Raw genomic sequence first — 25657 nt, 5'->3', positions numbered from 1 at the left:
ATTTTAATTTTATAATATTTTTTATATAATTTTTATTCTCTTATTTTTTAAAATTTAAAATATTTAATTTAAATTATCTTATTACTATTTATAAATTATTTTATTATTATTTATAAAAAGTTTATTTTATTTATTTAAAAAGAAAAAAAAAGGGGGGCGGGGGAGAGCGGAGCTTCTGCCTCTCACCTCTCTTTAGGTCTGTCGTGTGTACTTGGGTAAGAGATTTTCTTTTTCTTTTAAAAGAAAGCCAGAGCGTGAGTTTTTAGGAGGCGTTACAATTTTTCACCCTGCCACTTGTTCAAACAGTGGATAGAGTGCTTGAGAACATACGCACCTATACGCGTAACGCTAGCACAGCTCACGTATTTTTTTATTTTTTTAATACATTACCGAATATAATAAGATAATTTCATGGCTATAACAAGTTACAGAAGCCATCTAAGTTTCTAACCCTATCTCAACTCTGGTGCTCTCCTTCCAACTTGCCAAACAGATTCTTTAGCTCCGGATCTTTGATTCGGTTTGGTTTGCATTCCTTGTATTCCATCCCAAAACGGAAAAGTTGCAAGGAAAATAAATCTGAGTAAGCTAGCAGATCATGCTCTAGATATATGTCCTAGTGCTACAATATCACAAAAATAGCATTAAATCAGCTTTTAACAGGTTTGAAAAGTGGATCGGAGGCATGGAAAGCGGCCACTTCCTTCGGAAACATCAGAGGAGAAAAAGAAAGAACATGATGATCAGTTCCCAGCTTATGCATCTTCTTGGTCAGAAACGGATATGTCCGCCATGGTTTCTGCTCTCACTCAGGTTATGGGAACGATCGATGATAAGCCAGTGCTGGTGCAATCAACCCCATTAACCATCCCAGAGTGTGCGGTGAAAGAAGAACCTCCTGATTCATCTCAACCAGTGCAAGATCCAGGTACCCAACATGGCTTGACTACTAACACTAGCTACTTCTATTCTATTATGGTGTACTTTTTCCTAAGTTTATAGGTTAAATTAAAGTAGTGAACTGGCTTTTTTGGGGCTTTAGATGCCAAACTGTTCATCACATGGTCATTCTTTGGATTAACACGTACCCTAAATCGTCAAAGTTTCTGATTTTGCTTCTTTTGATTGCTCTTTTATATAATGTTTATATCGTCAAAAATGCATGTCGTGATCTATCTCTATCTTCCCTTATTGTGGTTCCTCTTTTTTTTTTTTTTTGGGTTTGGAAAAAGAAAAAAAAGAAAAGAAAGAATCATCCAAGCTAGCTCATGATTTGTTGAGACATAAATATCTCTGCGTTCCTTGTCGATCCAATCTTTAAGAGCAAGTTCCGTAAGTATTAATCCCATGAATTCCGTAAATTAACCCTACCACGCACATACATACAGATGGGACAAAAGATTCTTAAGGAGAAAATATCTCTTCATTTTTTATTTTTTTATTTTTTATAGATTTTCATTCAGCCAAGTTCAGTGTATCCTACGCTTTGCCTAAAGAACTCTATTCCGGCCTCTTTCTCTCTCCCCCTCTCTCGAATAGATGGAAACGGTACATTCTTTCATGTCTTTCTTTCCCATATTTTTCATGTATTTCCCAGTCTTTTCATGTTTCTTTTCCCTCCTTTTTCTTGTATTTTGATTGAATGAATTAAAAGGCTCTCACATCTTCCATAGCGCCTAAGCATTAAATTCCCTAAACTACTCGTGATTTATCTGTTCCGTGGGTTATTACTATCCTTCCATTTGATCTTCCGTCTTTGACCAACTGACCTTGAACCTAATCCCTCATATTATTATACTATATCTTTCATGTCATTTTTATAAGATTTCTAAATATTATTTGTTAATATATATATTGCTTGAACGTTGTCTAAACTCGAAAAAGTCAGCTAATTCTGCTAGATAGCATGGCTTAATTGCTGCTGAATTACTCCCACTGAGGAAAAACTTGACTTTCTATCCGCTGGAATCATTATGATCACATTTACGTTATGAAAAAAGAAAAGATGATTGTTTCACGTTTTTTCTCCTCTTTGAATTGATTTTTCTCACCCCTCATTCAAAGTAAGAAAAACAAAACACCTTGAACTAAAGTCATGCAGTACTAGTTCTTATCTTAAGTTAGAAATGGGTCGGGGGCATCCCGCTTTCAGGTTCGGCGCCTCACTTTTGAGTCTTAACACGTCCCGAACTAGGGAAAGGTATCATATGATCGGGACTTGAAACCTACTTCTAATATATATGATCTTTTTGTCCTAGCTAGTAGTATTTATTGTAGGAATTAAAGCAGCTGATCATACCCCAGTACTTCTAGCTTTCCACATTGTGCGTGCATGAAACTTTATGGCACTTTGTATAGAGGGGCGTGCTACACGCCTTAAATAACAAGCAACAAATAGTATTACCCTTTATCTTGTATGCACCTCAATTGTGTACTGAACGTACACAAGAAAGTTAAAATTTTAGTCCTTCAAAGACCCAGAAAGACAATTTATTGGTTGTTTTTGTATATATATTTGTCGACCCAGATTCGTATATGTCGTAATAATTGCGTGCATTTTGTATACACATTATACGCACCATGCATCTCATATCTTGTGCCCTTTCCCTTGTTTGCATGCATGAACTTGTGAAGAGAGTGTAAGAAGACGTCACTACAGAGGAGTAAGACAAAGACCATGGGGAAAATGGGCAGCCGAAATACGGGACCCAAAAAAAGCAGCCCGGGTCTGGCTGGGGACCTTTGACACAGCTGAGGATGCGGCCCTGGCATATGATCGAGCAGCTTTAAGGTTTAAAGGCACCAAGGCCAAGCTTAATTTTCCCGAACGAGTTCAAAGAACCACCGAATATGGCGAATATGGCTACCCGATGGGGTTTGGGAATACAAGCGGCGTCGCCCAGCTGCCTGTGCAAAATCCCGGCCCGGTCGTTCCTCCTCCGTCAACGACGACGACTTTATCGCAGGAAACTTTCCCCGGCCTATTCCAGTACGCACAGCTTCTTTCCAGTTCTGATGTTGAATTCCCTTATTACACTACGGGTCTCTTTAATCAAGAATCTTTTGCTCCACAATTTTCGTCAACTTCATCCTCATCTTCCGCCTCATCGCATCAGCATCAACAGCAACAGGAAGAGCATGGCAAGGACGTCAATTCTAGTAACCCAAGCGAGTAGTATCTGTAACATGGTTTTAGTTAAAATATATCTATCCATTCTGAGTGCTAGCTAGTATTACTATTATTGGCAACTCTTCCCCGCGATTGTTTCAACAACTAGACATCAATCCCCACGGAATCATCAAGAGCTTAATTATTCCCATTATTGTTTTGGGATTTTGGAAGCTTCTGTTGTCTGTCCGATATGCCGTGTTTTGTATTGGGGAGGACATGGATTTTATTAGTTACAATCCAAGGACAATCTCCATCTTCTACTGTGTATGACGAGAGTATTAGATTTCGGGGTACCTAAACTTGGCAACTGTATGTAAGAAAGTTGCTGTTCAGTTGTTTTTATTTTGAATCATTATCATCAAGATGTTCATCTTGCTCATTTGAAAGTGCACGTGTAATGCATGCGGACATGATCAACGTTAATGGAGTGCGGTTTGCTTTTCCACTGTTGTGATGTGTCTGAATCCTGATCCATTGAAATGCTTTTACCATAAATTTTTTTATTATTATTATTTTTTATAAATTACCGTGCTTAATATGATAGGTTATATCTATAATTATTTTTATTATATTAAATTATCTCAATTTATATCATATTAAATCACGTCAATTTATGTATTTATTTTTACGATTTTTTTTAATTAAAATAATTTTTATGACGTCTTTTATCATATATATTATTAAAAATTTTATATACAGTCACTTTTATATATATTTTATATATTTTATTTATATGATTGATTGTGTATTTAAAAAAATTAATATAATTAATCATATCAATAGAATATAATACATAAAAATAACTATATGTACTATTATTCATATATTATATATATATATATATATATATGATCTTTTGATGTTCATCAGTATATCTCCTTTTTCATGCCATTGATTAGATTTAAATAACAGAGATAAATGTTTACCATTGACTTTAATATGATCAAAGTCGAAAACTTAAAAACTAAAAATGTCTTTATGGTCAACCTTCTGACGTATTTAGCGGCCCTTCTCATCCACTTCCATTTGACTAAACATTTTAAAAAAGTAGATCATTGGTTTAAAGCCATCAAGAAGCAGCTTTAAATATATTAATTTCAAAGCTATCAAATTAGAGTGTTAGACCACCACCCCCTCTAATTTCTTTCCCTTATGTTTCTAATTAATTGTTATATATATGTGTGTGTGATCTTCAGCCGCCTTCTATACTCCACATATGAATTCTCAGGTTATTGGTCCATAGTATGGCCACTACTCCTTGCCTCCTGCACTGCATGATAAATAATTAACTAACTTAATTTTCCCTCCCGAGCCTTGAGAGATGGATGTAATTCTGATTCTCTGAAGGCCGGATCGAAGGACATCAATTAATCAGCATTTATAAATAAAGATGATACAAAGTATAGGATGGTATGGCCGGCCGCGACGGACTCCAATAATTGGAGGCCGCATGCATGCATATATAGACCATATCATGTTGTTTGCTTCTTCATCCTTTTGACTATTTCCAAGGACCTATATATATATTTATTGTTTTTTGGTCGTGTAGTTACACTTCGAAAACGAACTAGCCAGCCAGAAGTCCTTCTTTCTATCTTTTTTTAAAAAGAAATATTTATGGGTTGAGTTAGAGTTAGGTAAACAGATCAAATTTATCTTTCTTTGTACAATATATTCTCCTTAAGTGGGCTCAATCAGAATTTCGAAATCTTGGTCACCGTCTTATTATTCTTTATGATATATGAATGTATAGTATCATCAAAATCCCACAGTGCTGTCAATTCATAATTAAAAGTGGAATATTTGATGGAATGGGGCGGAGTCTGGTCCCCATCATGTCACTCGAGTCTATCTTATGTAATCCTTTAAAACACGCCATCAGCTTATGTCTTTTTTTATTTGTCTTATTTTTTTTTGTAATCATGTAATTTAATTAGTATTTATTTTTTAATCTTCTTCTTATTCTCTATTTATATGTAAATTAATAAAGAAAAGAAGAATGAACGAGCATATAGAAATAACTATTATTCATAATTATAATACCAGAAATTAACACGAGAATGTGCACGCGCTCACTCAAGATGAGTTAATTCATAATTTGATCCCAATGTGTGTGTGTATATATGTATATAAATATACGCGTGTGCGAGTTATTATATTATCAAACTAGAGTATATATTATACATATAACTTAAATTGTAAGATCATTTGATTTGTAAGATTCAAATTTAAAATTTATATTTTAAATTAAATTATGTGATCATGTCAATATCTTATTAAGTATTATTTATACTGACTTATAAATAATATATATGATAATGTGATTGATCAAAATAATTATTTTATATTAAAAAAAATGACGTAATGAATCACATCATTAAAATTAAAAAAAGACTACACAAAAATCATGACTTCAAGTAAAGATTTTGTATATATATTATATATGTATATATATTACCACTTTAGCACTTTTATCAGCACGCGGAGTTGGAAAGAGAATAATTATATACATCTAATCATGGGAGGTTGGTTCTAATTATAGCATATTTCCAGACAGATCACCGGTAAAAAATATTAAGGTGATCACACCTAGCACTAGGAGGACAGAACAAAGTGCTGTTGCATGTAATTTTATGCAACTCACAATTATGACACTACAATTGTGGTCATGGTTTCAAGATCTTTGTTCGACACACCTTTTACGAATGTCTTAATTAATATGATTGAAACAGTAAATTTTTTTTTTGGGACAAGAATTGAACCTCCATTCTAATGACTAGTACGATAAAGACTCGCCCCCCTAGGAGGAGAGAGAAACAGAGGGTGTACGCATGCAGAAGCTGGAGTGGGCCGTGCCCACTTGCCCCAGACAGCAAGGTGCAGTGGGCCAAGTGAAATCGTCCAAAGCCCAAATAAAGTAGCTTTGAGATCAATCAAAAAGAGAATGCAGAAACCGACAAAAGCAAAAGAAGCTTCTTTGTTCACTTTTTATTTTAAAAGTGGGGATCAAATTAAGGGCCTGACTTGCCTTCTGTGCAAGAAAAAAGAGGCATCTCCTGTTTAAAGAATTAATGGCCACTACTGCTGCTTGTTAAACAATCCTCCAAGCGTGAGTACTGACGTGGGCACACTTCTCAAGACAAGCATGGGATTAGGGGCCGATACGATGGAGACGCAAGCAGCTGCAAATTGCATGGGGTCAGGGCTGTAGCCTGTAGGGGCCCATAATTGATTTTTCTGGGTTTTTGAAAATTGTTTTTTTTTTTTTTAACAGTGAACAAACGTGTGGAGTTTTTGGTATGCTTTCGGCTTCCCAACGTCAATTTTTGCGGCTCTTTTTCAAGAAAACACTCGAGAGTCTTACTTAAATGATGGTACATGTTGAAACACCACTGCATAAGAGTGCAGATGATTTGTACGTCACACTCACAAAAATCAAGGGATGGTATTGCTATCTTTTTTCTTTTGTCTTATTATATTAGACATAGACAGCGTTGGAACACAGGCAGGCCACCGGGCGGGCTTCTCTATTTATGCTTCTCTATTCATTTCTGGGCCACCCCCATTTTGTTTTTGGGCTTTTTTGGGGTTAGGTTGGGCCATGCCAATGCAACTCCATTGGATCGGAATAAAGTCCAATACGGTTCTCATTCCCATTCAATACTTTGAAAACTTAAATCCTTGAAATCAATAAAGCCCAATGTCCTTGCATTTTTTTACTTGATGGAGGGCAATCCTACTCCTTCGAGTACAAAAACCTCCGCAACTCGCTTTCACAGGCATACATAGTGTCTGCACTCTGCACACAAAACCTATTACATTTCTTTTATTTATTTATTTACCTTCTTTTTTCTTTTCTTTTTTGCACAAATTGGTTTAGGAAAACTTAAAAATAAATAAATAAAACAACCAAATAGGCTAATGGCAGCAAATGCTTCATACGTAAATTTCTAACTGATGAAAAATATAAAATAAATGCAATAGCTCTCATTTTTAATTACGAGATCGAAATTTAATTGGCGAAGAAGCCGCACGTTGTGGATTTCAGAACATGAACATGGCGTCGCGAGTGTTATCATGTGCAGCAACCATGGTCACTCCCCCGAAGCTCAATGGCATGCCTGAATCTTCTATGACTTGTTACCCTTCACTACTACTACTGTCTTCATCTTCACCTTCAAAGGCAGCCGCTAAGGTTACGCTTCGAATTGGGTCGGTAAAGTGCAAGGCTCTGGGAGAGAGCTCTCAGAATTCCTTCGATCGAACGGTCTATCAGGGAATTTACGGCCCTTGGACCGTTGATTCCTCCGATGTTCGAGAGGTACCCACACGTTTATATCTTATTCATAGTTTTCCTTTTTTTCATCTGCTAGCGCGAGACGCGCCGTTCAATTGATGCTGTTAATCATAAGGTTGATAACAAAGTTGCTTCTTTTTTGGATAATAAAAGTTGCTTAGAGCTTCGGGAGAGTTATTTTCGGAGTTTTGGATATCAAATAAGTAGGGTGAACAAGAAGTTATTGCACTTGAATTTGATTTTTCAAATCCCACCTGCACCTCCAGGTGCTGGAGAATGTACAGTGAGTTAGTTGGAATCTAAGACTTTCTTCAATTCAATTTCAGGTAAATTATTAATGAAAGATGTAAAAGGTTCTATAGGATAGTCTTAATCTCCCTTCAAATGTGGTGTGAGTTTGTATAATTTTTTGAAAGGTAAAATTAGGCCAAATCGCCCAAAACTATCATGGAGCCGATCTGAAACCTGATATGAAAATGAAAAATAGGTCTATGCCATGCAACCAGAGAAAAACACGTTAAAAACTTAAAAGATGATAACTTTGTAATGGTATGTATGAATCTGGATCTTGATATGGAGCAGTAAAGGTTAGTATTTGAGTATCTCAGCGATACTTTGCTTGCCGTGGCAGGTTGTTTTATACAGAGCGGGGTTGGTGACCGCTGCCTCATCATTTGTTGTTGCTGCATCAACTGCCCTTTTACCTGAAAACTCTTTGTTTGATATTATCAAGCAAAATCTTGATCTGTTTTACACAATTGGTGCTGGTGGTTTGGGCTTGTCTTTATTTTTAATTCACATCTATGTTACTGAGATTAAGCGCACTCTTCAAGCATTGTGGGGACTTGGTGTTGTTGGATCTTTGGCAACTTACACGAGCCTTGCTCTACCAGCTGGTGAAAACTTGGTACAATATGTTGTCAATCACCCATCGGCAGTCTGGTTTGTTGGTCCTCTTTTTGCAGCACTAACAGGACTTGTATTCAAAGAAGGTAATTGCAGTTGACTTGTAATTGTAAGCATCTATTTATGTTCACTAATATATGTTCCAAGTTAAATGAGCTATTATTCAGTATCACAGCTTGATCTCCCACTATTTGTGGTCATTTGATATGTAAAATTAGTCAGGTGTTAACCTTAATTCATATTTAAACGATATTATTATACTCCAGATTGTAGCAATAAAGTGTAATGTCAAACTCCATGCCCATTGGAAAGTCCAGGTTGCCTTTTGAAATGGTTGAAGCAAAACAGTAAGAGCTTGTGCCTAGTAATTCCTTTGGTTGATTAGCAAAGGCAGAACCATTACTGTAAAAATGGTCGACCACTTGACCTAGCCCCCATCATATGAACTTGGTTCAATGTCCAGTTATGAAACCCTTAGATAGAGAGGCACGACTCAAAATATAGCTCCTACACCAAAGCCAGGCGGTTTCTTTGTAATGGTTTTGAATCACCTTCATGTTTTTAAACACGGCAAAAGTTATCGTGCGATCTCTTGATTGTGTTCCCTTTTGTGCTATATAAGAAGATGGAAGTCAATCCAATTCACTTCCGTTGCCTCAATTGGTTGAAATTCTTTTACTTAGTTCAATATAATTATTGGTGTTTGACAACTTAAAGATACAAAAGAAGGATTAAGATGAAGAGAGGTAGAATCCTGCATGTTCACTTATTTGCTGGCTGAAAATAAAATTGACAAGGAGGTGTGAAGTGCTCTTTTAAAAAAAAAATAAAATAAAATCTCATCATCATAAATGATCATTTTTACAATAAACAGGTAAAATAAGTTTGAACATTTGTTTTTTTGACAATGTCACATCAATGCTTTGTGCTCTTTTGTTTTACATTTGTTATGGCTTTTGAAGTTATATGTACCACAGAGAAATTTGGTAGCCTCCTGACTGTTTCCAAACAGGCCTCTGCTATGGAAAGCTGGAAGCTGGAGTTCTCACATTCATTATACCTACAGTTCTTCTTGGGCACCTGGTATTCTTCTTTCTATGTGTTCCCAACATGTAGAATATTATCCTGTGTTCCCAACGTGTAGAATATTATCCTGCTTGTAGTCTGCCTAATTTTTTTCCTTTTTTAATACGTATGAAGTGTCTTGTGAAAAAGGGATTGCTATGACTCTCTCTCTCTCTCTCTCTCTCTCTCTCTCTCTCTCTCTCTCTCTCTCTCTCTCTCTCTCTCCTTGGTTGGTATTGAGATCATCTAATTTCTTAAGTTCTTAAGATCCTTTATATGTATGCGATGTAAGCTTAATTGTTGTTTCAAAAACCTTCCATGCATAGACATAACATTTTGTGGAATCCTTTACAAATGGGCGGTGGGTTTCTATTAAAACTTATCCAAGAAAATTCCAAGCTTTTGAATACCGTGTTGATTTGACTTTTCATTTGAAAATCACAGACTGGTTTGATGGATGATGGAGCAAAGCTTACTCTGCTAGGCTCGTGGATGGTCCTTTTTGTGATATTTGCCGGAAGAAAGTTTACTCAACCAATTAAGGTAGACCTTAAATGAACTAATTTTTTGTTAATGATATTCTATCTAGCTCAATTTACTGTGTTAAACATTATTAATGCCCATGGCATATCACTGATATGTTCTTGCCTTCAAGGATGACATTGGTGACAAATCTGTTTTCATGTTCAATTCTCTTCCTGAAGACGAGAAGAAAACCTTGCTTGAGAAACTTGAGCAACAAAAAGTATAGTCAGAATCTTAAGTAGGAAGAGATGCCAAAACAAACCTTAATTGGACAGGAAATTACATGAACTGGACTGCAGAGAGGTTTTTGAGGTAGGCAATGTTATATAGATTCTCAGATCATAGCTTGTAATATTCTTTCACTTGCTTATAAATTAATATTTTCTATGGTATATAGCTTCTAGATTGTTGGGGCACATAGTATAAATGTTACTATGTTTTAGTGATAGTTTGGTAACAATTGATGATGCTTGGGAACCCACCATACCAATTTTTTGAGACACAACATAGCTTTAGCTTTCTACTTCTTCTGTTACCCTGTTGACAGTTGAGCCAGGGTCTAAGCACAGTTCCATATTGAATCAGGCCTGAGGCCTGTAATAAAAAAAAACTAATAAAAAAAGAGTAATGCTAAGGATAGGCTTCAAATGCACAAGTCTTGCGCAAACTTTTTATAAAATGGTGGGCCCCACTAAGAAAAAATGAGTTTTCCACACTTCTTCAAAATAAGGTCCATTTTTTTATAAAATGTTTATACAAAACTTGTACATTTGAGACTTATATAGATCATCACTCTTACCATGTTAAAACTCATTCAATGACCAGCCAACGTGATGTTTCCCTTTTCTTTTTTTCTTTTTTTTCTAAACAAGCAAGTTATATATATATATAGGGATATTGCAAAGTACAATTACAAAGTTCAAGGAGGATCAAAAAGAAAGAAATGGAAAGAGTCATCTAAGGGTATGCTTCCAAAAACAAGATTGGTTGCTGTCCATTGCGCTACAGAATGCGCACATCGATTTGCAGATCGATGAATTTTGACAAAACTCCAAAGCGTATTACTCGCATACAGATGTTGAATATCCTTGATGATATTGGAGATAGATCAGTTTGAAGCAGAAGATTGGTCTTGAATTGTTGAAAGTACCAATTGTGAGTCTCCTTCAAAAATAACCTGAGTGTGTTTGGATTGAGCCGCCATTTCCGTGGCTAGGAGAGCTGCTGTTGCTTCAGCGACAAGAGGGTTCTAGGTCTGGATTTTATCAGTTTGAATGCTATGATTCAGCCAACGTGATGTTTCCACTTCATCAAAAATACTGATTTTTTTTTATTATTTTTTTTAAAGTTTTCCGTCAGATTTGAATTTTAGATTTTATAGTAACACTTGATTTAAAACAAAGTCGTAAAGAGTTGTGTATTAGTGCTTGTACATTCATCTTTTCATTTTTCTCGTTGCCATTATGATTGTTACGTCAATTTTCAGCATGGAAAATGCCTTTTTTTGCTCGTCATTACAAACAAATAAGACTAAGATGTCAATTTGTTCGATGGGAAACAACATAGCTGGATTTATTCCACTTATAAAAAATAAACTGGATTTATTTTAATTCATTTCAAGTGCTGTATTACATGGTGTTCATGAGGGGGAAAAAAAGTACCATGTTGCATGGAACATACTTTGGCCCCGCACAATTCTCAAATTAACGATAATCTGAAAATGGTACCAGCTCTGTAACGGACCAAAAAAGCTTGACTGCCTTACGATCAAAGCTTTCGTCGCCGTTTGAATAAGAGTAGAACTGACGGTCGTTAAGTTCTTTCTATTACTTCCATTTTAGCCCTTTTGCTTCTGGCCTTGGCTCCAAAGCCTCCAATATCCAAGGTTGACAAGTCGTCTCCATTGTTGATCCTTTTGCAAGTCTGTTTGACTTTGCTCTCTATGGTAGGATCTTCTAGTAATTTGCTACCAGCTGCCTTTTCAGGATCAACACCATTTTGGCCATCAGCAGCATCAGGCTTCTCAGGGAATGTTCTTCCCTTCTTTTCACCAGGAATTAATTTACATTCGCCACCACTTGCAATTTTCAGCACATCCGTTTTCCCGACTTCGCTTGCAGCCTGAGCTTTCGAAATGTCGGCTTTTACTTCCTCCAGATTTGCATTATTCACATCACAAATCCCCATTTCATCAGAAACTCCATCCAGCTTCTCATGGGTGACATCAGTTTCTTCACTTGACTCAGTACTTTCACCCTCTTCAATTCTGCATTTTAATGACTCTATCACCTCCATCAGTTCTCTGTTAACCTGTGACAGAAACTCAGATGTTAGCAGTAAAATTCTGCTACTCTTTTAATCAGCAGTGAAACCAAAAGAGATGGTCACAAGAGGAGGGCCAATCACTACCAAATTAACCAATACCTAAGCAGTACAACCAAGTATAACTCCAAGTCATGTAGGTTCACGAGAAAGACGTTCCAAGTCATGCAATTTACCGGATAAATTGATAAGCCGATGACGTAGTTCTCAATTTTTCTCTTGAAAAAAACAATAACGATGTCACCTATCAACCCCTACAATAAACAAGCTGTTGATGCGAACAACTATACTCAGCTGCCATGAAAATAATAAACTCATTCTAAATGCCATCAAGGTCAGGAAAAACAGTTCAATTTCCATGGGAAACTCAAACTCATACCGAGACCCAACTCTCCAGGTAATCAAATGTTGACTGAACTTGCCTCAACCAAGTAATTATAAGATCTATTGCAGGCTTTCTGTAATCAAACAGCCGTTTAAGGTCTCCTCTAGAGCGGTTCAACATATATATAGCATATCAAAAAACAAATGCACTGTTTAAAAACCCAAGTGAGTGTAATGATCCGTCAATAATACCTGGGGATCCTGAAGAAAGTCAGCTATGTCTGTTGAACATGAAGGGCATTTCATGATATTCTTCCGTGCTCTTAATGTTCGTCTGCCTTCACATGTCCTGTCTTTCATGAAACTTTGACCAGCGAAGGCACCCTCTAGACAAGCTTTGCAGAAGTTATGAGCACAAGGGGTAGTAAGAGGGAAAGTCATCACCTTCCGGCAGATGTGGCAGCTAAACTCTGCATGGCCAATTGCACAAGCACGATTTCTAAGACATGAAAGTGAGATAAAAAAAAAAAAAAGAAGAGAAAACTTGAACAAAGCTTGTAAATGTGAATTAGACAAGTAAACCTTTTAGAAGTTTCGCTTTCACAGACAGATTTTGTGCTCGTTGAATAACTTTCCTTGATCTCTTCCCATCTTCCAATTGTCCATTATTAACCCGTTTTCTGCTACATGGTGGAGGTCTTTTCCACATCCAGCAACCTTTTTCCTCCTGGGGATCATGATGGAACATTTAGGACATATAAAAATCAATTAACTAACCATCTAGCTGAATACTCAAGGAGCACAAGTAGGTTTAGAGACTCATAGGAAACCATCTATTTAACCTAGATATAATATAATAGATATTGAGTATGCCCAAAAAGGAAAGAAAAAATGAAGTCACTGGGAAAATCAATAGAGAGAGAGAAACCCCTTTGGACACAGGAAGTAAAGGAGCATTATTAGCTTACATCATAGTCCCAGGATGGAGATTCCTTTCTTTCGGTTATGTCAATTGCATTCTCTAACTCGTTAATGACGGGCAGTGGCCTTGGCTGGTCCCCATGATTATCACTACAGATTCATCTCCAAAATTTAGTCGCACAAAAATACATCACCAGAGAGGGAAAGAGAGATAGAGGGTGAAAATAATAGACCTTGTCCAGGGGGCAGGATCGTTGTCACATCTAACGAAAAGATATCTGCACACCTTATATCCCTAACACAATAAACATTCATCAGCTAACAATTTTAGAATACCATAAACCTACATTGGTGAACAAGCTCAGCAAGAATACAGCCCGGGCTGTTGTTTCAATCTACATTGTTATGAACTTATGATCATAAGCATCTTACTTGAGTCCCATTTTTCCGCCAGCATTTCTCGATTCTGTAAATCCCATCATAACGTAACCCTCTCTCTGGGGCATAAGAAGATCGCGTCTCCTTGTTAGACCTGCTTAAAAGAATCTTATTAGCAAAAAGATAACTTTTCTGATAGAAGCAGAAACTTACACCTTCAGAAACAATCTTGTTAGCAATTGCTACCCAGAAGGTAATGAAATAGTTATATATGCAGCAATGACGACAAAGGGTTTAGTCGGCCCAACCGTTTGTGTAACTTTTTGCAAAAAGAAGACGACATTAGCTGCCTATTTAGGAAAATAGCCACTTTTTGCTTGTTAATCTCACCCTTTTATTCTTTAGCATGCAAGCTTATTAATAATATGTTCCACAAAAGAAAACAAAATGTTAACTGGAACGACTGCTCATTAACTTGTCGATATCTAACATTCTGTTTATATGCTACCAGACATCATAGAGGTCGAAAGCTATGCCTGTAAACTTGCTATCTGCACTGAAGAACCATGAATGCCATAAACGATATCCTAAGCTCTGTGCCATTTGCATTTCTACGCCTGTTGTTTGATCCGTAAAATTGAAAACTGGGATGTGATATGCAACTACATTATTATACAGGTTTTCCACACCTAATAAAATTTCAGTAAATACCTTAACCAAATTTAGACAAGCAGTAAAGACCTAAACGATTAAGGACTTGCATGCTACTGAATTGTAATAACTTTCATTAAAATGACTCACCTCACCACACGAACAGGATAACCCTTCCTGCAACTTACTCGTAATGCCTCGTTGAAATATTCAAACTTCTGATCAAAAGAATGCTCCTTATTTGTGCGTTTATTGCCACTAAGGTCTCTTCCACCACTATATTGGGAGGGAACAAAATATCAATCGCATGTTTAAGACGAAAGCATCATAGAGGTACAAAATTAAGACAGCAACAAAGAGATGCAGGAAACTTGTTGAATTGATTAAACTAATTTGACCATATGATAACAGCACCAAAGAGACGTAGGAAACTTGTTGAGTTGATTAAATTATCTTGGCATTAAAAATACAATTTAGCTCATTAAAATAAAACCCAGTACAAAGCAAGCCAATTACACACCAAAATCCAGAATCCAAGTACGAATGTCAATAGTGCTGACACGAATGTACCTCCCTGTGTAGAGGAACCATTCGCCATGGTCCTCATCATCTTCATAGCCTCCAGATAGGGCCACCGATTGAGCACCAAATTTTGATTGCCCAGCAATCCCGGCAACAACCGGAAGGTGTACACCCCATTGCCTACATTCCAGCCTACCTTCCCAAGTTTCCCCCACCAGCACACCCTGATTTCTCTCCGGATCATTTTCTGCAAGGATTGGTCCTAAATGATCGGGGGGGACTGTAACAAAAATCTTTCCGCTACTAGCATTGGCGTTTCCACCTTTCTTCGCTCGTTCGCTGGTGTATGCTTTATCTGGGCGGTCTTGGTTACGTACAAAGTGATAGACCTTTGGGAAGGCCCCTTTGGCATCGGATTTTGACATCCTTGCCATTCGGATGGCAATGACAAGCGCAGAGTTGATACGAGGTTGGCTTGCCATAGTGGCTGGGATTTTCTTGCGGCAATTCGCACAACTTCGCTTACCCTGCCCAATCCATTTCTGGAAGCACTTCAAGCAAAAGTTGTGACCACAAGGTGTCTGAAACAAAAAAATAGATGAGGTCAAGTGCGAAGCCAGTAAAGGAAATATCTAAGCACAGTATCTCGAAACCATGAACCATTTACTTTTAATCCAGAACTCGAATAACAAATCACATTTTACAATTTTTTATGGTCTCTCGATAATTTTGCATGTAAAATGAAATAATTAATAAATAAGTAGAAAATAAATAATAATTTTTTAAATATTTAGTATATATGGTTAGCACGGCCGAGATGACATATCTCATCGTAATAGAAGGTGAATTATAGATTCGTGAACATTTAATGGATTAAATAATCGAATATATAGATGATGTGATGACTAATACAATTAAATTAAACTAGTACGTACTATATGGATTAGCAGCCCCAGTCCGTGTAAAATTACTTCCAATTTTCCAAACAACTAAAAACCCGCCATTTCCACCCTTTCTTCCTGAAACCCAGCGACTCTGCGCGATTGTAAAATGAGGACGCACATAGAAACATACATAATTCGAAATCTACAACGGAGAATCTGATGCAAGCCGAAAACAAACTTCAAATTCTATTACTACTGCCCCACGATAAAAACACGACAGCGATACTCTAAAAAACTATAAGCTGTTGCTCTTCTATGAAGTTAAATCCAAACGCAAAGCATGAACGGTGTGATTTGGTTAGGTAATTTAAGCAAACAGAGCCATAAATTCAAGAAACGAAGGAAGACGGAAGCACATACCGTCACAGGTCTCTCCGGTAACTGCATGCAAAACGAACAGTTCAAACTGTTATCGAGAATACCAAGAACATCGTTATGACCGCTGATCACCTCCTTCTTCTTGGGACTGGCGTCTTCGTCGTCGTCTTCGTCTCCATCGAACGGGTGCGCGCCACTATACATAAGCTGCTGCCGTCTCCTCGCCTTCTCCCGCTCGGTCAGCGACCCGTCCAATTCGATAGCCCGAATCGCCGTGATCAGGTCACCGGAACCCCTCGATCCTTCAGCACCGGCGCTGGAGAAGTGCTCCGAGGCGATCGGTGAACAGTCCAGGCATTCCCATTGGAGAGCATCGGCAAGGGTTTGGGGACGGGAAGACTCCGATAGGCAAGCGACGTGCCAGGGCGTGGCGCATGTTTTGCACGAGAGGGTGTCGTCGGGCGAGGAGGGCTTTGTCTTGCATACCATACAAATGCCATCCCAGTCGCAGGGCAGCCCTCTAACGTGCGCCATGAAAGTGAATGATAAGCCACGAAACCGACAAAGTCGAAGGTAGGAGATGATGGAGAGCAGTGAGAGGTGGGAGGGGAAGCGGGTTTTTATAGGATATTTCCTTCGTAGGAAATTCATTTTTGAAAACTCGCTTTTCCCTCTTATTCTGTCGCACTATAAATGGGTAAATCTGTGTTTGGCATGTTTGCGGTGTATGTTCATATCCCTTGTGTTTTGTGAAAATGGAAGGTTACAACTCATATTCATGCATACTTATCCAAATATTTATCACGTACATTTGTTGCATCAATTTATCTTACAATTCTCAATCGAGATAATTAAGGTGTGTTTGGTAAGTAAGGTAGTCCAAAGTAACTATTATTCACCGTTTGTTTTTTTTTTTTTTTAATTACTATTTATTAATCATTTGAAATCACATCAACATTTAAATCAAACCTTACTAGTCATTGAAATGAGGAATATTGGAAGTACCGACACTCGACTTCCAAACCTCTAGTATTGAATTCATTAAGATATATCACGTGTAAATGGTTGAAAAAATATTAACGGTGGGTTAATAGTTTATAGTTTATACCGAAATTAACGGTATATGATAATAAATTATATGCCATTAATCATCTCTAACACGTAAGAGTAATCCCCATGTATTATGATCTATAATTGTAGATTATCCTAATAAATGTATGAGATCTTATCCGCTAGTAATATTATACTTCTCTTTTTACATATATACATTTTTTATTTTATTTTAGTTACTTGAACTTGATTCGAAACTACTGATTATCACTTCTGCACCCATCATCGAAATATAATATTTTCTTTTTGTCTCGGTTTCTATAAAGTGTATTGACGTTAAAGAAAAGGATGTCTTATATGACAGTTACAAAATCCTATAAAACACATTTGCATGGCAGTTACGAAATCATATTAGATACGCATTAAATACACATGCAAATTGCACAAAACTCACAACTTATAATATATATAAAAATGTTATATACAGTCATTTTTATTTATTTTTTATACACTTTATAAAATTATATATTATATGAAGAGGCCAAATTCTCTCACAGCTTGCAAGACTTTTTTTGTATAATTCGCGGACCATAGGCCTAAAAGTAAGACTCATATAAGTCTTGAATAGCATTCGAACTTTCCTTCCGACATTCGTCCCGCGCCTACAAGGAGGGAATTTGCAAGTATTGAACGGATGAAAAGATTCGAAAACTTCCCCAACCGTCAAGCACGATCATATAAAAGGGAAGTACGAATTGTTAGCCTGAAACATAATTCAAACAATAGATAAGTTTGTTACTGGGCACAAAAAGGGCCATCCACACTTTATATATATACCTGCTAAAACATGCTAGTAAGGCGCGTGAACACTACCCTGGTATTTTATTAGAGAGAAAATCTTTAAACCAGTGCTTTCTATATTATTTACTTATCGGAACTCAATAATAAAGTGACACGTAAGAGTTGCAACTTACAGGAACGAAGCCACGCATTGCAGGGGATCCTTCTGTTTTGCCCCCCATCTCTCCCCTTCTGTTTCGCAACTCTCTCTCCCTCTATGACTCTCATTCCACAACAAAGACGAAAATCATCCCCTAACCTCTCTCTTTCTCTCCCCTTCACGAACGAAAACCATACCCATGAAAATGTCACACTGGTTCACGTCGATTCCCATGGGTGAGTTTTTTTTTATTGTTATTATTATTTTTTTCATGAATAATTGGTTTTAAGATTTTCTAATCCCTAATTCATAATGTTCCAAGTTTATTGTTCTAGAATTTTTGGCTTCGATTTCCCACAGTTTGCCCAAAGATGAAACGACGAACCCACAATGAAAATCATGATAAAATCTGTCGGCACAACCTCATTTGAAAATCTGTATTCTAGCTGTAATCAATAATGAAAATCTCTGTGTGTATTCTGTTTTCAAATAATGTTGAATAAAAATTAGAAAAAATTCATTCTATAAATGCTATAGCATCATAATATTAGAAAAAATGGCAGCATAAAAATTAGAAAAAATTTATTATTCATCCTTGTCAATCTGGAATGCATTCCAAGTTTCAGATAATACTTTGTATTACTTTTGTTTGAACCATATCATGTTCATTCTTCATATGGCCTTGTTTGAACCATAAGTGATTAAATTAATATAGAGCTGTAGCTGTTTGAATATTGATTTACAACTTGTGGATTTTTTTAGTGACTGGTTTTTTTATTGATTACATTGTTTTATGTTGGGATGAAAAATTTTGGGTGGAGTTCGGATAGTGATGATGTTGAGATACTAACGAGTAGAAACTTTCCTATTGAGGATGAAACTGTAGAAGAGCAATGTGATGTGAATGTAGAAGATGGATTGGAAAGGATAGATGGCATGAATTTGGGAGATTGAGTGAAGGTGGAAGATGAAGATGGAGTCATTTCATTTCCACTTCTAGTGGTGGACTTTTTGAATCATTCATTGGGAAGGAATTTGATGAAGTTGAGGATGCCTAAACATTTTATAAAGCATATGCAAGACGGAAATGCTTTGCAATGAGGACTAACCATACGCAATTATCAAGAGGGGACAAAAAATTAATTAGAGTATACTATGTTTGTACAAGAGAAGGATTTAGGCGTGAAAGTCTCAAACAAAAAGAAAGAAAAATTTTCGAACCTGCTGAAACAAAGATTTGGTGTAAGGCTACCATGTGTATAAAAAAGAATGGTGAAATGTGGATAGTATATAAGTTCGTGCCTGAACACAACCATGAGCTACTCACACCAAGAATACTAGCTTACTTTATGGACATAGAGGAGTTACCTGTGTGCAAAAAAACCTCATTCTCACTTTGAATGAGTCTGGTGTATCGACTCTACACCAGAGTCGAAAGATAATGTCAGTATTAAGTAAAGAAGCAGATGCTGATTTTAAAATTGGTTACATTGGAAAGGACGTAGAAAATTATTTGGGAAATAAAAGAAGAAAATTTTTTGAAGAGGGAGATGCACAAAAATTGCATGCATACTTTCTTGAACGACAGTGTAAAAAATTTGGGTTTGTGTGCTCTATGCAAGTTGATGAGCATGAGAGTATGAGAAGTTGTTTTTGGGCAGATGCAATGTGACGCCCCCAAATTCCGTTTGGGATCGGACGGACATTTGAAGCGTCGAGACATGCAACACAAGGTTACCTGCCCCCGTTTATGACATATAAGATGCAATGTTCCTAACATGCATCTAACACTATGCAATATTCGCAGCGGATAATTTTTTTCTTTAGCAATACTATGCACCAAATTGAAAATATCCCAAATGCTTAAAACATACTTCATACATAAAGACCCATTGAGTAGATCACAACACTAGTCCAAAATGGTTATGATCCAAAAAATACTAAAGATGCAACTCTATTGTACAAGTAGTAATTTACGTTAACTACTATATTAACATTGATGTCGCACCGTCGCTTAGTCAACTGTGTCTAGTTGATCAGCTCCTGATTCTCCTTTAGATCTTGTAACAAGATCTACCATTCGGGGGGAATGGTAGTTGGGACTACCAAAGTGAGATTTGATTACAAATCTCAGTAAGTTAACAAAAAACTTCCACACAAGCTAATGATACATGCATGACAGTAAAAGCATAACTTGGCGTACAACATAACATAATTGACATAACTTAAATTGAAACATGAACTGAACTTGACTTGACATGAACTTGATCTAAAACTTGACTTAACATGAAAAATACATACTCCACAGTTGTTGTGGTCCCATGTATTCTACGTATAAATACATACTCCACAGTTGTTGTGGCCCCATGTATTCTACACAAACTTGACTTAACATGAAAAATACATACTCCACAGTTGTTGTGGCCCCATGTATTCTACGTGTAAATACATACTCCACAGTTGTTGTGGCCCCATGTATTCTACACAAACTTGACTTAACATAAAAAATACATACTCCACAGTTGTTGTGGCCCCATGTATTCTACGTGTAAATACATACTCCACAGTTGTTGTGGCCCCATGTATTCTACGGAAACTTATTCTTTAACTGCTTAAATACATACTCCACAGTTGTTGTGGCCCCATGTATTCTACGTGTCGTAATTGATGTGTCTCACGTAGTGTATGCGTCACAATTGTTGTGACCCCATACATAAGTAATCAAGATGAAACATGACTGGAATACGAAATGACTAAAGCCCTGACGTAACATAACGTGACTTGAATATAACTTGAAATACATGACCAACTTGAGATAGAAAAATTCCGTAACATTGCATAACATATAATAGACAACATATTTAACATGACATACTTGCAACAGTGAATATTACATGACTTGACATACATGTAATAGATGGCATACTTAGCATGACGTACTTGTAAGGTACAGTAATACATAACAGAATATATTATGTAACAGATAAAAATTGACAACAGAATAAATTCTGTATAATAGACAATTACGTGATAACTTGGCATGGCATGACATATATGATAACACACATACATACATTGTAGTTCCTTTACTTAGCACACATACACAATAGACTATTAGTAAGTTAAAAGCTAACTTACATCGATTTTCGCGTTTTTTTATAAAACTTCAAGTGCGACCACGAGGAACTGTAATTAGTGATTCTAAAAGTTAGAACTAAATCACTAAATATTTGAAATGTGAAAAATACTAACTTAAAGAGTAAAATTTTCATTTTACTCTCTACATGTGGGAAAATGATTGTTTTACCCATAACTTAAGGATTTTGCATACTAACTCCAAAAGTTTCTAAAATTTACATTCCTCATGTAAATTTTGTCCTAAACTTAAATATCAACTCAGAAAAATTTAAAACAAAACATAACTATGAAGAACACACTATGGCCGAAACATCCATAGGCCATTTCCCTTGATTTTTGTTGCAATTCTTTCCAATTTCAAAACTCATGCTTAAACCAAAATTTTGCAACAAACATCTTCCAATCTTAAGTTCAAAACCATACTTAAAACATCCATTTAGAAAAAGCTAATAATTAACACCAAACTTTTTTGTAAAAAGATCCAAGCACTTAAATCACAAGTTTTGACCTTAAATCAAAACATCTCCAAGAATTTTAAAAAATCAAATCTTACTTCTAACATATTCATAATATCATCCTAACATCAAACATGCTTTAAATCATCAAACTAAAGTCACCAAAATCACAAAATAACATTTGGAGTTTTTGGTTTTACACTTAGTCCAAAAACAGAAACTTTTTTCTCAACTAGTTTTGATAAATCTCTTGATCTATGACTTATAAATATATGATCTTCAAACCAAATCATCACATGGTTTAAAAAGATGTCCTAAAACATATATAAGCTTCTAATTCAAGATCAAATGGTTAGAAATTAACCAAAACATAAATTTAGCCAAGAATATCCACACTTTGGCTTATTTGAATATCTCTTTGCATAAAATTTCATATCTTTGAAACTAACATCAAATATCTTCAAAATAATAGTATAACATGTATATAAGATACTTAGGATCCTCCAATAAAATTATTAAAGTCATTAGAATAGGTTTAGACCACCAAAGAGTTAAACTTTCTCAAAACAGAAACTGTTTTTCTTCTTCCAGTTTCTAAGTTTCTAAATCTAAGAAAATATTTCATTAAAACCTTTAATCATGCAAAAATCCTCAACCAATAATCACATATACATGTTAACAATACTCCATAAAAATTTCGGACCAATATCTATCCATTAGCTTGGTCAAAAACTCCAAACTATAACATATTCTCCAGTTTATCTCTCAGAATGACCTTTCTATAGTTTACACAATATTTGACTGACCAAATGATTTTCAAATGGGGCAAATAAGATATCCATGTAAACTAGATTAAAAAAGGAACAACTTATATGAAGGAGACTTTATGATAAAATACTTACAAAATCTTCGAAATGGGTGTGCAAAAGACCTTCTAAAAGCTGTCCGAGAGAGAGTGTTTGATATTCTTTCAATAGAAAGTGTAAATGAAGATAATTTCGTGGGGAGAGGTGGCTGGAGATACTTATGGATGAGATATGGAAGAGATGAGGCTGGAGTTGAGAGTTGAGTGTAGTTTTCTCCTACCCAAAATATCTATAAAAGATTATCTCATAATATTCTATCCAATAGTATCTACAAAAAATCAACTTAAGATATTTTTATCTAATAATATCTATAAAAATCAACTCAAAATATTTTTACCCAATAATATTAATGAAAATTACCTCAAGATATTTCTTTTTATCCAATAATATCTACAGTTTTGAACAGACGTTTTGTCCGAAAATATGAAAAAATGTTATTGCGCCATAAGACTTTAAATAACCCTCCGAGTCTAATGGCACAAACCATAATACATTTTGACACTTCTAACTATCTCCAATAATCAAAAACACACTTCTGATACCATAGCAAATAATAACACTGACTATGTAGTTAGACAAAAACCTATACGATTAATGGATTCGTGAAAACTTATGGGGTTTTCACGAGGTTCCTAAAGTTAATAGAAATTTCACAATTGAATTTCTAGTAGGCTGTTACATGCAAGATCAATGTCTGCATATCAATATTTCGGATATGTTTTGATGTTTGATGCCACGTACCTCACAAATGTTTATAAGATGCCATTTGTGTCATTCTCAGGAGTTAATCATCATCACCAAACCATAATGTTTGATTGTGCATTGTTAAAAAACGTCAATGAGACAACTGAATCCTATATATGTTACTGAGAACATGGCAGGAAGCTATGCTTGGGCGTGCCCCTTCAACCATTATTACTGATGACGATAAAGGCATGGCCAAGGCTATTGCAATGGTACTCCCAAATACAACTCATCGGTTGTGCTTGTGGCATATTTTACAAAAAAATTTTAAAACATTTGGCACATGTCTATAATAAGTTTCCAGACTTTCAAAAAGAGTTTTATCATTGTATTCATGATACTATAACACCTGATGAGTTTGAGGAGGAATGAGTTTCAATACTAATGAAGTATGGTCTAGCATGTAATGATTGGGTACAAAATCTTTACAACCGACGGGAGAAGTGGGTTTCGACTTACTTGCGAACCACATTTTGTGCATGTATGTCAAGCACACAAAGGAGCGAGAGTATGAATAAATTTTTCAAATATTATGTGCGATCGAGCACGATGGTGAGTGACTTCGTGCATCAGTACGAGAAAGTCTTAAATGCACGGTACTTTAATGAGAAAGAGAATGATGTGAGAATGAAATCGACTAACCCGGTTTTGAAAACATGTTAGAAAATTGAAGAAGAGGCGGCCAAAGTGTATACAATGAAGTCTTTCAGTATCTTTCAAGAAGAGCTATTCAATTGCCAACGGTACAAAATGACAAAAGTTTAGTAAGATGGTGAAAGTAAGATGCATGAGGTGGCACCTAACAGTAAAGATGCTCGGATTTATTATGTGACTTTGGACAGTAGAGAAGCAAATGGAATATGTACATGTCATAAATTTGAGTTTCTAGGTATTCTTTGTAGGCATATCCTATGTGTATTTATGAAGAAATCAAACTTAGATATGTTGCCACATCACTATGTTCTAGAGCGATGGACCATCAATGGTAAGAGCAGAGCTATTCTTAAAATACCAAATTTCGAGGGGCCTATTTCGACACAAGAAGATCCGATATTGCAAAAAAGCCATTTGATGATGCAGTTTTACGATATTGCCAAACTTGGCTCACAATCAAGGTTCAAAATGAATCACTTATCTCTTGCCTTGGATAAGGTACATAAGGAATTGCTTTTGATGGAAGATATTAAAGAACAAAATATAGAAGATGGAGCCATGTCACATATAGATTCCCCTATAGTAAGATCACAAGTAATATTAAATTTTTTCCAAACTTTACAAGATCCTCAACGGGTGCCAACGAAAGGAATACCAAAATTTTTAAGAGCAAAGAACCCAAGAGAGACTCAAGCAATGAAGAAACAACGTTGTGGCATTTGCAAGGTTGAGGGCCATATGAGGAACAATTGCCCTTCATTGGAGTATGGTACTTTTCTTCCCATTTTTTGTTTGTCTTTCAATCTATTAACAAAATGTTTATGATTTTTTTTGTCTTTCATGTAGGGATATTGGAAATATAAATGACAACAAATCACGAAGGGTGGATCTTGAATAAGAAACATCAGGTTGATGATTAATGTAGAGTACGCAACTTATTAAACAAAAACATTATTACTGCTCTTATTGTTTTTTTTTTTTTTAAAGTATGCAACTTATTTGTTTTTTTAATGTCACAGGAAATGTGTATAGAGATGAAGGCATTGTTTCCATGGAAGCTATTTGTATTTTGGACTTGATTTTTGGACCTATGTATTTGGTTGTGCGTTGTGTATTTGTATTTTGATTAGAACTTGCAAATTCGTATTGGCTAAAATTAGAACTTGCCAAGTCTATTGAATATTTCGGATCATGCATGGTTATTATCTATAGTTGTGGGTTCCCTCTATTTCAGCTCGAATATTAATGTAAAAGAGAATAATGATTGTTTAAGAATTTATTCTGTTATGAACATCTTCAGCTGGGTGTGCTCAGAAGCTTCAACCCAGTGTAGAAAATGTTGTATAAATTTTTTGGTTTCTAAGTTATGAGCTATTGTTTACACTTGTGTATGTAACAAGTCATAATAGTTAATTGTAGTATGAGTTTATGTTCCAGTGCTATTTGATCATACTGGTGTATATTT

At 35.8% G+C, this 25657-nt stretch overlaps 3 protein-coding genes and 1 long non-coding RNA gene across 7 annotated transcripts; 3 read left to right on the top strand and 1 right to left on the bottom strand.

The window, feature by feature from the left end:
- The first annotated feature begins 417 nt into the window (after positions 1 to 417).
- LOC122311278 (ethylene-responsive transcription factor ERF113-like) lies at positions 418 to 3617 on the top strand. Of its 2 annotated transcripts, XM_043125768.1 has the most exons (3): positions 422 to 583; positions 664 to 928; positions 2635 to 3617. In XM_043125768.1, the coding sequence occupies exons 2-3, from the start codon at positions 784 to 786 to the stop codon at positions 3174 to 3176; spliced, it is 687 nt and encodes a 228-aa protein (XP_042981702.1). In that variant the 5' UTR covers positions 422 to 583; positions 664 to 783; the 3' UTR covers positions 3177 to 3617. The 2 variants fall into 2 exon arrangements, with proteins under 2 accessions (XP_042981701.1, XP_042981702.1); XM_043125767.1 differs by having other exon boundaries at positions 418 to 928.
- Positions 3618 to 7135: 3518 nt separating this feature from the next.
- LOC122311031 lies at positions 7136 to 11397 on the top strand. Of its 3 annotated transcripts, none has more exons than XR_006242721.1 (6): positions 7136 to 7493; positions 8101 to 8461; positions 9388 to 9458; positions 9885 to 9983; positions 10096 to 10277; positions 11041 to 11397. XR_006242721.1 is itself a non-coding variant. In XM_043125376.1 (5 exons), the coding sequence occupies exons 1-5, from the start codon at positions 7224 to 7226 to the stop codon at positions 10189 to 10191; spliced, it is 897 nt and encodes a 298-aa protein (XP_042981310.1). In that variant the 5' UTR covers positions 7137 to 7223; the 3' UTR covers positions 10192 to 10357. The 3 variants fall into 3 exon arrangements, 1 of the variants encoding a protein (XP_042981310.1); XR_006242720.1 differs by lacking the exon at positions 11041 to 11397 and adding an exon at positions 10858 to 10895; XM_043125376.1 differs by lacking the exon at positions 11041 to 11397 and having other exon boundaries at positions 7137 to 7493; positions 10096 to 10357.
- Positions 11398 to 11546: 149 nt separating this feature from the next.
- On the bottom strand, positions 11547 to 17011 carry LOC122311030 (E3 ubiquitin-protein ligase ORTHRUS 2-like). Its single transcript, XM_043125375.1, has 9 exons — positions 16388 to 17011; positions 15132 to 15664; positions 14712 to 14837; positions 13965 to 14064; positions 13766 to 13827; positions 13580 to 13682; positions 13194 to 13338; positions 12864 to 13081; positions 11547 to 12275 (listed from the first exon to the last, which is right to left on the bottom strand). The coding sequence occupies exons 1-9, from the start codon at positions 16994 to 16996 to the stop codon at positions 11778 to 11780; spliced, it is 2394 nt and encodes a 797-aa protein (XP_042981309.1). The 5' UTR covers positions 16997 to 17011; the 3' UTR covers positions 11547 to 11777.
- A 1414-nt stretch (positions 17012 to 18425) lies between these two features.
- On the top strand, positions 18426 to 25384 carry LOC122308758. The gene is made up of 4 exons (XR_006242218.1): positions 18426 to 18571; positions 24818 to 24961; positions 25039 to 25100; positions 25212 to 25384. It is a non-coding gene; the product is annotated as an uncharacterized LOC122308758 (long non-coding RNA).
- Positions 25385 to 25657: the final 273 nt, after the last annotated feature.

The sequence above is a fragment of the Carya illinoinensis genome, chromosome 5, assembly GCF_018687715.1.
Source record: "Carya illinoinensis cultivar Pawnee chromosome 5, C.illinoinensisPawnee_v1, whole genome shotgun sequence".
NCBI classification, from domain to species: Eukaryota; Viridiplantae; Streptophyta; class Magnoliopsida; order Fagales; family Juglandaceae; genus Carya; species Carya illinoinensis.
Note: the sequence above shows the minus strand (reverse complement) of the source record. Positions and strands in the feature narration are given on the sequence as shown.

Bases quoted from the DNA above. Each gene is read 5' to 3' on its own strand.
- LOC122311278 (XM_043125767.1), top strand. From the start codon at position 784: ATGTCCGCCATGGTTTCTGCTCTCACTCAGGTTATGGGAACGATCGAT. The intron at 929-2,634 runs GTACCCAACATG...GAACTTGTGAAG, and splicing joins TCAACCAGTGCAAGATCCAG to AGAGTGTAAGAAGACGTCAC.
- LOC122311031 (XM_043125376.1), top strand. From the start codon at position 7,224: ATGAACATGGCGTCGCGAGTGTTATCATGTGCAGCAACCATGGTCACT. The intron at 8,462-9,387 runs GTAATTGCAGTT...GTTTCCAAACAG, and splicing joins AGGACTTGTATTCAAAGAAG to GCCTCTGCTATGGAAAGCTG. The intron at 9,984-10,095 runs GTAGACCTTAAA...CTTGCCTTCAAG, and splicing joins AGTTTACTCAACCAATTAAG to GATGACATTGGTGACAAATC.
- LOC122311030 (XM_043125375.1), bottom strand. From the start codon at position 16,996: ATGAATTTCCTACGAAGGAAATATCCTATAAAAACCCGCTTCCCCTCC. The intron at 14,838-15,131 runs GTACATTCGTGT...CTCCCAATATAG, and splicing joins TGGTTCCTCTACACAGGGAG to TGGTGGAAGAGACCTTAGTG. The intron at 13,082-13,193 runs GTTTACTTGTCT...TTGGCCATGCAG, and splicing joins GAAAGCGAAACTTCTAAAAG to AGTTTAGCTGCCACATCTGC.